Here is an 11,424-nt window from a genome sequence, read left to right as displayed (position 1 = left end):
GGTCATATATATTTTCAATAATAGTTTTATCAGTATTATTATTTTTGAGATCTATTGATTTATTTTCTTCTGAATTAGTATTATTTTCTTCGTATAAATTAAGACAAATTTCTTTTTGTCCTATAGTATTATCTTTTAATTCAATTGATTTTTTATTTAAAATTTCAATTACATTATTTTCTGAGTTTTGATTTTTATTATTAATAACAAATTTATCAAGTGCACCTTTTTGAGATTCATTAAATTCTTCTATTTTTCTTTTTTTCATACGTTTTGCATGTCTAGAATCATATTTTTTAGTAGACATATTTATATTCAAATAATAATAATAATATAATTCTCTACTATTTTATAGAAATAAAAATAATAGAATTAATAATAGAAACTGAAAGATGAATATTTACTCTTATAATAAATGATCTACTGAAAATTAATAATAGATCCGAAAGTAATCTACCTTGGTAGTCCGCCTTGTCAGAAACGATCCACCGCCCCTCGAACGATTCATCAAAGGACTTGTAGAACGGCTGGATCAAACACGAAAAATTATTACCTAAATCAGTAAATCTCATGAACAATAATACTGGAAGAATAAAGCAAAAGAAAAAAAAACTACCTGATCCAACGCAGGAACCAGGGCGCAATCAGCAGCAGCAAGCGAAATGGGGCGGCGACTGGCGAGAATGCTTGCTCGCTGCTTCGCGAGGAATGGGGCGGCGAGAATGCAAGAGAAACAACCGGATCCGACGCCCAACCTTTCGCTCGTGCTTCGCGAGAAATGGGGCGGCGAGAATGCAAGAGAAACTATCGGATCCAACGGCCGACGCCCAACCTTTCGCTCGCTGCTTCGCGAGAAATGGGGCGGCGCTGCTTCGCGAGAAATGGGGGCTGCTTCGCGAGAAATGGGGCGGCGCTGCTTCGCGAGAAATGGGCTACCGGATCCGACGGCCGACGCCCAACCTTTCACTCGCTGCTTCGCGAGAAATGGGGTGGCGAGCCGGCGGTGCTTCGCGAGAAATGGGGCGGCGAGCCGGCGCTGCTTCGCGAGAAATGGGGCGGCGAGCCGGCGGTGCTTCACGAGAAATGAGGCGGCAAGCCGACGCTGCTTCGCGAGAAATGGGGCGGCGAGCCGGCGCTGCTTCGCGAGAAATGGGATCCGACGCTCAGGACAGGGGAGATGATCAGATGAAGTCGCGGTTTCGCCTGCGTCGAAGGACAGGGGAGATGATCAGATGAAGTCGCGGTTTCGCCTGCGTCGAAGAACAGGGGAGATGAAGAGGCGATCGGGCCATCGGGGTTTTGAAGAGGCGAGATCGGCGAGAATGCGAAGGGACAGCGGATGCGGATTGGGGCTTTCCGGGTTAAATTCAATAATCCTACCCTCCTTTAACCCTAAATATCCTAACCAGTGGGCCCCAATTAAAATTGGGCCCTAGGCACAGGCCTTACCAGCCTATGCCTAGAGACAAGTTAGTAATCATTTCATGAAGTTTAGATAAGTGTTAGATATGTTTAAATTGAGGTTTTTGTAGTTCTGGAACCCTGAAATCAGAATTTCAGATTCACCAGTCGACTGGTACAGTCATCAGTCGACTGGTGGTGAAGAAATTCGAAAACAGAAAGATCAGTCGAGTCCCGGTCGAGTGACCAGTCGACTGACCAGTCGACTGGTCTATTAGCAGTCGACTGGATAGAAATAAAACAAAAGAATCTTGGACTGGTGGTAAGCCATAAAAGTCCCTAATAAGAGGTCTCTAGTTCGAATCCTGACTCATGCCTATTTATTAGATATTTGGTTTTTGAGGAAATAAAATAGTTCAAGCCCTAGAATTATTTATTTTGGATGAATATATTGAATTAAACTTAGAGTTTATGCCTATTGATAATTCCTTAGATATGATGGGAATAAAGTATGATAGTAAGAAACAAATTTATAGAGTTCTTAAACACCTCATATGCATGAATACTCAAATGTAGGTCCACAACTTACAGTATGATGTGTCATATTAGTTTATTAAGCTTCCGCAAGTAGCGTAACGATCCACGACATAGTAGTGGTAGAAGGTGGGTCGTTACAGTGTGTGACCCTATAAGTTCTTGTAACATTGACAATGCTTCTAAACCAATTTAAAAACATAAGTAATGAGCGGTATCTAGGAACACATCATTGCTACCTAAGTTACAAGAATGTTGAGATCCAACATCACCATAGTGACTACTAATTGTGACTCTCACAATATGTGACCATGTTCTTCTATCCTTGATATCAAGATTGATCAATCGAGGCATAGACCGTGTCATCCTCTAATCAATCTATGTCTTGAACTCCAAGTAGACTTACTCTAATCAAATGAGCTCAACATCTCATATTGACTCATTTGGGCATGGTCATGCACTCAGTGGTCTCACTCTATCAAGAACTATGATATCACTCCCGTCATATAGAAGGGATAGATCCCATCTACATCACTCACATCCCTCCACATAATTTGTTACATACCTAGTAATCATCTTTATAGTCCACCCATTTACGGGTGACGTTTGACGAAGCCAAAGTATGCAACTCCTTATGTAGGGAACCATGGTGACTTCAGGTCCAAGGACTAATAGTCACATGAGAAAGTATATGACACTCATATAACGATCCATGATACTTTCTCACGGCGGGTCATTCAGTATACATTCTCCAATGCATACCCATGTGTCAACTTGATATCTCATATCCATGACTTGTGAGATCAAGTCATCGAGTTGACCTACATGCTAGTCTCATCGCATTAACATTGTCCCTGAATGTTAACGCTTGACCCTTAATCATTAAGAGTAGTGTTCTCTATATCATCTCACTATCAATTCAACCAATCGATTGATATAGATATGAACCATCTACTCAAGGACGCTATTATACTTAGTTATTTGGCACTAATACAAGTAAGTATAATAACCATAAAGAAATATCTTTAATAAATATATAGAAATATGATACAATGAGTCCATACAACAATCATCATATGATTGGCTCTAGGGCTCTCACTAACAACACTGTCTTCTTCTAATATATGTCAATTTTTCAAACATCTAAATTCCCTAAATCCATCAATGATTTTCATTCAAAACTCATTGATAGACGTAACAATCTCTGATTAGACGTATTTCAAGTCTAATAGGTTTCTGCAATGCCCCAAGTCTAAATGTGCCATGAGTTATCAATTTGAAGGTATTGCTAATAGTGCTCAAAAGGTTTTTAAAGTTTCAGACTTTAAAACAACTAGCACGAACCCATAACTTCTTGTAGGGGTCTCAGAACTAGGATTCTACACTATAAATACCTTCCCTATACTATCCTATTTCAGTATATGCCAATTTTTTTAAAAGTCCATCAATGAATTTCGATCAAAATCTATTGATGAACTTAGCAAGCTTTGATTAGACTCCTTTCAAGTCCAATAGGTTTTTTTAATGTCTCAAAGTCTAAATGTGCCATAAGTTATTAGCTTAAAGACATTTCTAACAATGTTCAAAAGATTTTTAAAGTTTCAAACTTTGAGACAACTGCATAAATCATAATTTTTTATAAGGGTCTCAGAACTAGAATTCCACACCATAAATATCTTCCCTACACTATCCTCTTCCAGTACATGTTAATTTTTCATAAATCCAAATCCTCTAAGTATATCAATAAATTTTGATCAAAATCCATTGATGTGTCCAAGAAGCTATGATTGGAGCATTCTAAGTCCAATGATATTTATTAGTGCCCTAGACTCCAAATGTACCTTAAGTATCATCTTGAAGGCATTTCTAATAGTGATCCAATGGTTTTTAATATTTCATACTTTAATTTTGATATTTGAATAATAGCACCGCAATGGTGTTGATATGTAGAAACCAACACCACCATTTTGTGAGATCAACATTTCGCATTGGTTTTGATATCCGAATAACAACATCACAATGGTGTTGATCCTTAGAAACCAGCACCACTATTTGAGTTGATTTTTTTCAATGTCTCGGAGGGGAGCCAAGGTGGGGGCGATGGCGGTGGTAGCGCCCCTCTCAATTTTTAGTGTAAAAGATGCAGGCGTATAGAAATAGGAAGTGAATGAGGGGCGAATGGGAAAGGCATCAACACAACCATCCCTCCTCAATGTAAACACACATCTCTCACCCCTTTAATATAAAATTTCTGACTTCGTCCCTACCTGGAGTCCAAATGTGCTTTGAGTTATTAGCTTAAAGGTGTTTTCAATAGTGATCTTTATTTTTTTTATTTCTCTTTTCTAATTTTATTTCATTTTTCTCTTGTAATTAGCTATGAAAAATAAAATTATAAAAATAATTTTTATTTTTTACTTTTATAATGTTTGTTTAATTTTATAGTTTTTTTATTAACCTTCTTTTGTATTTTTATATTTTTTATTTTTTTAAAATTCTAAACTTTTTTTAAAAAATGGATAAATTTAAAAATGATATGTAAATTTAAAAATAAATGAGATTTTTTAGATCATCAATCACTTTTATATGAAACTTTTTGATGAAATAATTAAATGTTTATTTGATTTAATTAGTTCGATTCGATTTAAATAAAGAATTTTTTTTTTAAGTGCGTCTTTTAAAAGTATCAAACTTCATGCCCTTTGGGCATTATTCACTTTAAGTGCTCGGATTTGAACATGATTTAACCTTCACAATTGATTTATATGTCGGGTTAGAACACGCTATCATAGATCACGTTGAACACAATTTTTAACGTTACCATGGGATGTTCAATCTGAGTTGGCTGAGGCCTATCGAGCCTTAAATATATAAATATAAAAAACTAATAAAAAAGATTTAAAACAGAAAAAATTTTAAAAATAGAAAACAATATATAAAAATCCAAAAAAGGAAAACATTTTAAACAATTATAAAAATTAAAAAATACAAAAATAAAATTATAAATAAAAAATAACCCCAATTTTGAATGTGACATTACTGAGAAATTTATTTTCTAATGGAGTTTATATAATATCTTACAAACACTGTATTCATTAATTTTTTTACTTTATGTTCTATGTTTAAAGTATTTTTAATATTTTAAATGTTTGGACTATTTGGCATGGGGGCACGGATCAACATCCCAAGTCATGGATAGCCTGATTTCAACCGTGCTTGGCATGGCTTGACATGTGGTCGTGTTTGGCCTCGCATGCTAGTTGAGCTTCTATCGCCTAGCTTAACCTATAGAATAAGTTCAAGTTGGCATGACATAACCTGTTATAAAATGGGTTGTGTTGAGAATGGTCCGGACTGGGCTAAATTGAATTGGATCGTGGGCGGTTTGATTGGTTTGACAATCCTAGAGAAAGATTATGCCTATTAAGGTTGTCATGTAGTCATTTGATCACTCCATTCATGTGTCCCTCTAATTTAGGACCTCCCACACTTTCCACCAAGTTCATAGAACAAAGTCCAAGAAATAGATACCTGCAAATGGAGTTTGTTTGATCCAGTGATAACAAAAAGGATCGAGCTAACGTAGGTAAAAAGCCATCAAAAGAAAATTATTTCACTAAGTGACAGTATAATGGTTGGAAGTGCCAATTTTGATCGAGTTGATGAATCAACTTTGCAGCCCTGGATTGTTTTCTTTCTTTCTTTCAGCCAATTGCAGCATATTTAACTGAATCTAGGCACGTAATGATGGTTTCTCCCTGGAAGTGTTTCATTTCTCTGCTTTCAAACCCATCATATAAGCCTGCGCGAGTGTATAAATGGTGTGGCTGATCTGCATTTTCTCATTGTCCTGGAAGAAGCTGTTGATGAGTTAGTATGTTGTCCTATGACTATGAAGGTTAGTTGGGTTTTAGTTTATCGTCATTTGTTTGACACATCGAGCCACGATACAAAGAGTAGGTCAACTGGTAGGTGGAATCAACGAGCCTTGGGCCAGTTTGTGAAATTTATGCATAATGATACAAGGGCAACAAAGAAATAGCCATGCAGATTGATAAGGATTTGCACCGTGAAGGGTTCTCCATGGTTGGATTGGTAACGGATTTAGTCACCGCACGATGTTGTGCCGGCGACTAAATCCTGCCACATCCAGTGGCAAAGAAGCCACCTCCACTGGTTCTAATCGCGACGTGGCTGTAACACTTCTAGTTCATGAGCTTGTAAGGATCCCATCTGTTGATCAATGCTAAAGGAATGACAAGGGAAAGAGAAGCAGCAAGTGGTTAAGCAGCCATCCATCTTCCTGTTGGATAATAAAGTAATACAATGCCCCAATGGAAGCATGAGAAACAAAGGATCTTACTTGAAGTTACACATTGAGTTTTAAGAAATAACTTGGGTTTCAGTAGAACTCTCTTCAAGGTTGTTTGGTTCATTGACTTCAAGTTACTTCAGGTTTGAAGGACAAGAGATTTGCCAAGAATTATGTCATCAGTTGAGAAGTCTGCAGCTTTTCTGAAAGTGCCCCGACCAAAGTCTAGGTTGTATGAATCAGCAAGGCCATCAACCAAGCCAAACTCTGGAGTCCAACCGAGCTCTCTCTGTGCCTTTTCAATTGACGCAAAGAAATGCTGCAACATGGCAAAGAGGTTTGTCATTCTTAAGATATATATAGTATATTCTTATGCAACTGAGTTGCAAAGCAAAGAACAAAGGCCATCATCATGTCAATATATAATGCCCAATCCATAATTATTAGCTTGGTAGAAGTTGCACCTAGAATTGCTCATATATTCATCAGTTTTATGCGACTGATTTTGTTTCAAGAAAAAAGCACTTTGTTCTAAAATGTAATCTATATAGCGGAGAAGTCAGATCATTACAATGCAATGATCCAAATATACCTGGTCCCTGAATGGGAAGGCTTTTTTCTTCCCAAAGTCAAATTCCTTGGGATTATAGTGAACAATCTCTGGTTCAGGAAAGCCAGCTGCCTGTAATTGTATAAACAATCCAATAAAAGCAGATTTATTCCTTCAACAAGTGAAGCAAAGTATAGAAGTTCATAGACAATATTTTCTTAGTTCTATATATTACCTTGGCACATGCCCTTGCTAATCCATCAAAGGTCACATACTTGGATCCGGAGATATTGTATACTTGCTTGCTTGCTTTTGGATTGCCAAGAACCGTGACAAAAGCCCGTGCTAGATCCTACAATGAAAACAATATTTAATCAAAAGGATGTCCACAATGAAAGCAACATCGAGGTTATATTCCTTAATTTATATGCATGCTATTTTGTCTTGATGTCAAAGATGTTGGTGCAATCGTACTCCAAGTGATTCGGTATGACCTTGGATTTTGAAATTGGGAAAGGATTTAAATTATGCTTTGCTTGTTGTATTTAATGTGTGTTCAAGTGTGTAGGTACATAGGAAGTCACATGGAGCAACTATGGAGCATTGACCTAAGGTTAGTAGCTCAATGGCTCAAGAGGTCCATTGTTTGCAAATGGAAGGCCCAGAAATACGACCCAAAATCTGAAGAAAAGATCTGTGCATATGCTAGCAGAAGGTTTAATCCTATTAAGTCCACAATTGACACAGAAATATTTGCCGTGATGAACAGTCTAAATAGCTTCAAGATTTATTATCTAGACAAGCCAGAGTTGATGATTAGAACAGACTGTCAAGCCATCATCAGCTTTTTCAATAAGACTGCTCAGAATAAACCTTCTCGAGTCCGATAGATAAATTTCACGGATTTCATCACTGGACTGGGAATTCCAGCACAGTTCATTCATATTGAAGGGAAGGATAATATTTTAGCTGACGCTTTATCTAGACTTGTTTGTTTATTAGTGCAGGAATCATGGAGATCGAAGACTGACGGTACGGGACATCCAAGAGATTGTAGAACAAGAAGCATCGGGACAACAAGGACAATGGCAGAAGGAAGCAAACTTCAAATGCAAAGGCTTGAAGGATGGTACGAAGAGGGGCCTTGGGCTCAAGTGTATCCGAAGGACGTGAAGCCTAAAGGAAGAGGGCTTCAAGGTGAAGTTAAGTTGCAAGATAAATCTCTAATGAGTTGTGAGAGTTGAGTGACTTGTACTCATGGGAGACAAGGGTAGAACTCAACTTAGGTGGACTCCACCTTAAGAGGTTGTGATCAAGGTTAACAATCAACTGGTGATGAATATCAATTAACTAGTGGTTGATAAACCTAATATCCCAAATAGATTCATGGTCTAGGGGTTTAACAGTCAATTGGTTGGTGGCTGAGAAATTCAATACTCCAAATAGATTCGGGGTCTAGGGGTTTAGCAATCGATTGGAATGTGTTTTCCAATCGGCTAGAATGTGATTTTCGGTTGATTGGTAGAGCAGTCGACTAGTGCAGTCGACTGGGTCCAAGAAGCTAGCGAATAAGATGGTTTTGTTCATGGTTAAGTCGACTGCTGGAAAGATGCCAACGTGGAAAATAATCAAGAGTTGTTCTGCCAAACAAAAGGTGGATCGCGACAAAGCAGTTGACTAATGATGACATACCAATCAACTAATGGCAACAGACCAATTGACTAATGATGATAGACCATACAACACTTATAGCACAAGATTCAAAGGCTATAAAAGAAAACTCGGTTGGAGGTTTAAAGGCTCACGAAATTGTGTTGGTCAAACACCATTAGAAGCTAATTCTCCTTGTAATCTTCTTATAATCCTTGTGATTGTAAGAAGTTTTACCTCTACTAGTTAATCGAAGAGGAAAAAGTTAATGCGCTTTCTAGGAGTGATCTACTAACGGATCATAGGTTGTAGATGTAGCAACTGAGGGCGGACAGCGAACCACATAAAGAGCCTTGTGTTAGCATGATTGAGCTTGTAAGTGTTTGATTCTTTGTATGTTTCATTTTCCATTGCATATAATTTTGTAATCATGCTATCGAGAGTGAGAGTTTGTGTAAAATCGAATTTGCCAGTGTTGTTCACCCCCTCCCCCTAGTTCGGTGATCCTCCAACAAAAGATACAACTTCCTTTTAAGTTCTAATTATTAGGCTAATTTTTTCCCATAGACATAGTCATATAAGAAGACCAACCTTAACATGTCCAAGCTGGGTGATTTGAATACCAGAATTGGGAATTGGAATTGGCCTTCCAGCTTTCAAGCGATGGAAGAACCATTCTTCAACAGGATTGTAGTTCAAGGGCCCATATATATAGACTGGCCGCAAAGACGTCCAATTTACTCCCCGAGAATCAAGCGAACTTTCAGTTTCAAGCTTGCCTTTGTGCCTACTCTTTGGGTCAACTGCATCTGTCTGTTAGTTACTTCAATAAATTAGTGCAGACAATCAAAACAAGAAAACAAAGTACACTATCAATATATCTCAAAGAATCACCTCAAAATGTGGCAAGAGATCAGATTTGAGGTATACTCCAGCAGATGAACAGTAAATAAACCTATGAGACAATCCATGTCAAAGATCAAATGGACTAAGATTATGTAAAGAGTACATAAAGATTTGAAGTAAAATTAAAACAACCAGATAATAACTAAAGATTGAATTGACTAAGATAATATTTAAATAACTTGTTGACTTTTCTATCCAATTTTTAGTGGGTTTTTTTTAGATAAGATTACAATCCAACCCAGCACTTAAAGAGGAAGCATATTATACGTGCAATTTGATATATGAAGATTCGATTTTATATATAATAATAAACATTTTAAAAAAATCACAACCCAATCTCATCAAATCCAACTTTCATCTGCAAAGAGAAAAAAAAAATCAAAAACTTACTTCCAGAAGGGAAAAAAATGACTCAAAAGCGTTCAACGTTGAACCCACTCAAAGCAACTACTTGAACATACTCCCAGGTTTTAGGTTTTCTTTGAAACCCAGCATGATCCTACCCACTGTCGCCCTAATATTGTATTGAACAGTTAGTGGAGGTCTAGGAACATTATAAAGTGCGTTGGACATATAGTTGCTTCATGATAATGGATGATGTACAATTAACAAAAAAGACAAAGACGACAACTCCGTATTTATTTCAATAATTTGGGGCCGGCTACATAAATCTAATCCATCCATCAAACTCTATTCAAGACATTATCACTAGCATAGTAATAGCTAAATCTATATATCAACGTTATTATCATAGTTTGTTCAGGGATTAGATTTTACTTTCAGTATTTAAAGGCTTAGAATAAACCCAAAAAAAATGCCTGAAGATTAGTATGTTAAGTTGCATAATATTTCATTTTAGACTCATGTTAAGAGTTCGATAAGAATCTCGGGTTTCAATTTCCCCAAAAGGAAAAGAAACTTACTGCTCTAGTTTTGGCAATGCATCCAATATGGGCTCGACCTCACTGGCTTCTCGACCTGAAAGAAGAATTGACGATGAAAGAACAAATTTCATCTGTTTGCCAAAACAAAATCTTTATACAATAACAATCGAGAAACATAAATGACTGAAATATAGAAGATATTTTTATCAAGTCATGATCTATAATATCATAAACCAAAAATTCAAGAAAACAAATGGTCATTTCACCATTGATATCATAAACAACATCAAAGCCCTCAGCAGCAAGGCTTGTCTTGACAAATTCAAAGTCCTTTCTGTCTCCCTTCAGATGTAATATCTGCAGAAAACAGAGTTGGAACTTGAAACATCATGATATAACTTGTAAGTTACATATGTAAACACCATGTGTATAAGTTGACTCTGAGTATTCAAATAGTTGAACTAGACATTTCGAGAAGTTGAAAATAGCTGAATTCAAGAACACAGTTGTGTTGTCTTAGTTGGAAGAAACAGTATAAAGGATTAGTTGGCTGCTGTCTATGACGCATTCATTGAATGCAAACAAGAATAACGAGAACCAAATATTTTTGTTCCATGCTGACTCCGATGAATTAGAAACTTTCCTTGGACTTGAAATCTGCATAGTCCTGATCTGACTCCCCTGGCAATTGCTGGGTGATGGGTGCCTTTCCCCTGGTGAACAAAGTCACCTGCAAACCGAATCGACATTGACTCCACAATCGCCAACCACGATACAACTAATTTGCAAAGAGTCAATGCCATTGAGGAAATAGAACAAACACCTGGTGACCGTCCTTGACAAGGATCCTGGACAAGAAAACCCCAATGAATCTGGTGCCGCCCATGATGAGGATCTTCCTCGCACTCAAGACAGCAGCGACCCGAAGCGCCACCTTCTTCTGCCATACTCTCCTCTTCCTCTACGAAACACCGATGGCATCTCATTTCTGCCATCGCAAGGTCCAAACTTTAAAAGGGAGAGTGATTCTTACTAGGTTGGAGAGGTCGAGAGCGGCTGCATGGAACTCGGAAAGAGAAGAGGGGGCAAATGGGGCAGCCCATGGGGAGCCCTGCCTCGGTTGAGCCGCCACCAATCTGGCCATGGCCGCAGCTGCTATTGAAGAGCAACAGCAGTGAGGAAGGGTA

The 11,424-nt window shown here is 37.6% G+C and overlaps 1 protein-coding gene across 1 annotated transcript; it reads right to left on the bottom strand.

The window, feature by feature from the left end:
* Window positions 1–6,215: 6,215 nt before the first annotated feature.
* Window positions 6,216–11,424, bottom strand: LOC141824113 (chloroplast stem-loop binding protein of 41 kDa b, chloroplastic). The gene is made up of 10 exons (XM_074711348.1): window positions 11,271–11,424; window positions 11,061–11,198; window positions 10,883–10,967; window positions 10,504–10,596; window positions 10,277–10,331; window positions 9,342–9,402; window positions 9,039–9,260; window positions 7,033–7,149; window positions 6,840–6,929; window positions 6,216–6,566 (listed from the first exon to the last, which is right to left on the bottom strand). Exons 1-10 carry the CDS (start codon window positions 11,379–11,381, stop codon window positions 6,387–6,389), a joined length of 1,152 nt encoding a protein of 383 aa, XP_074567449.1. The 5' UTR covers window positions 11,382–11,424; the 3' UTR covers window positions 6,216–6,386.

This window comes from Curcuma longa, chromosome 3 (genome assembly GCF_044706935.1).
Source record: "Curcuma longa cultivar G26 ecotype Majalengka, Jawa Barat chromosome 3, ITB_CL_G26_1.1, whole genome shotgun sequence".
Lineage (NCBI taxonomy): Eukaryota > Viridiplantae > Streptophyta > Magnoliopsida > Zingiberales > Zingiberaceae > Curcuma > Curcuma longa.
The sequence above is the reverse complement of the archived record's forward strand: the minus strand, read 5'-3'. Positions and strand labels throughout refer to the sequence as shown.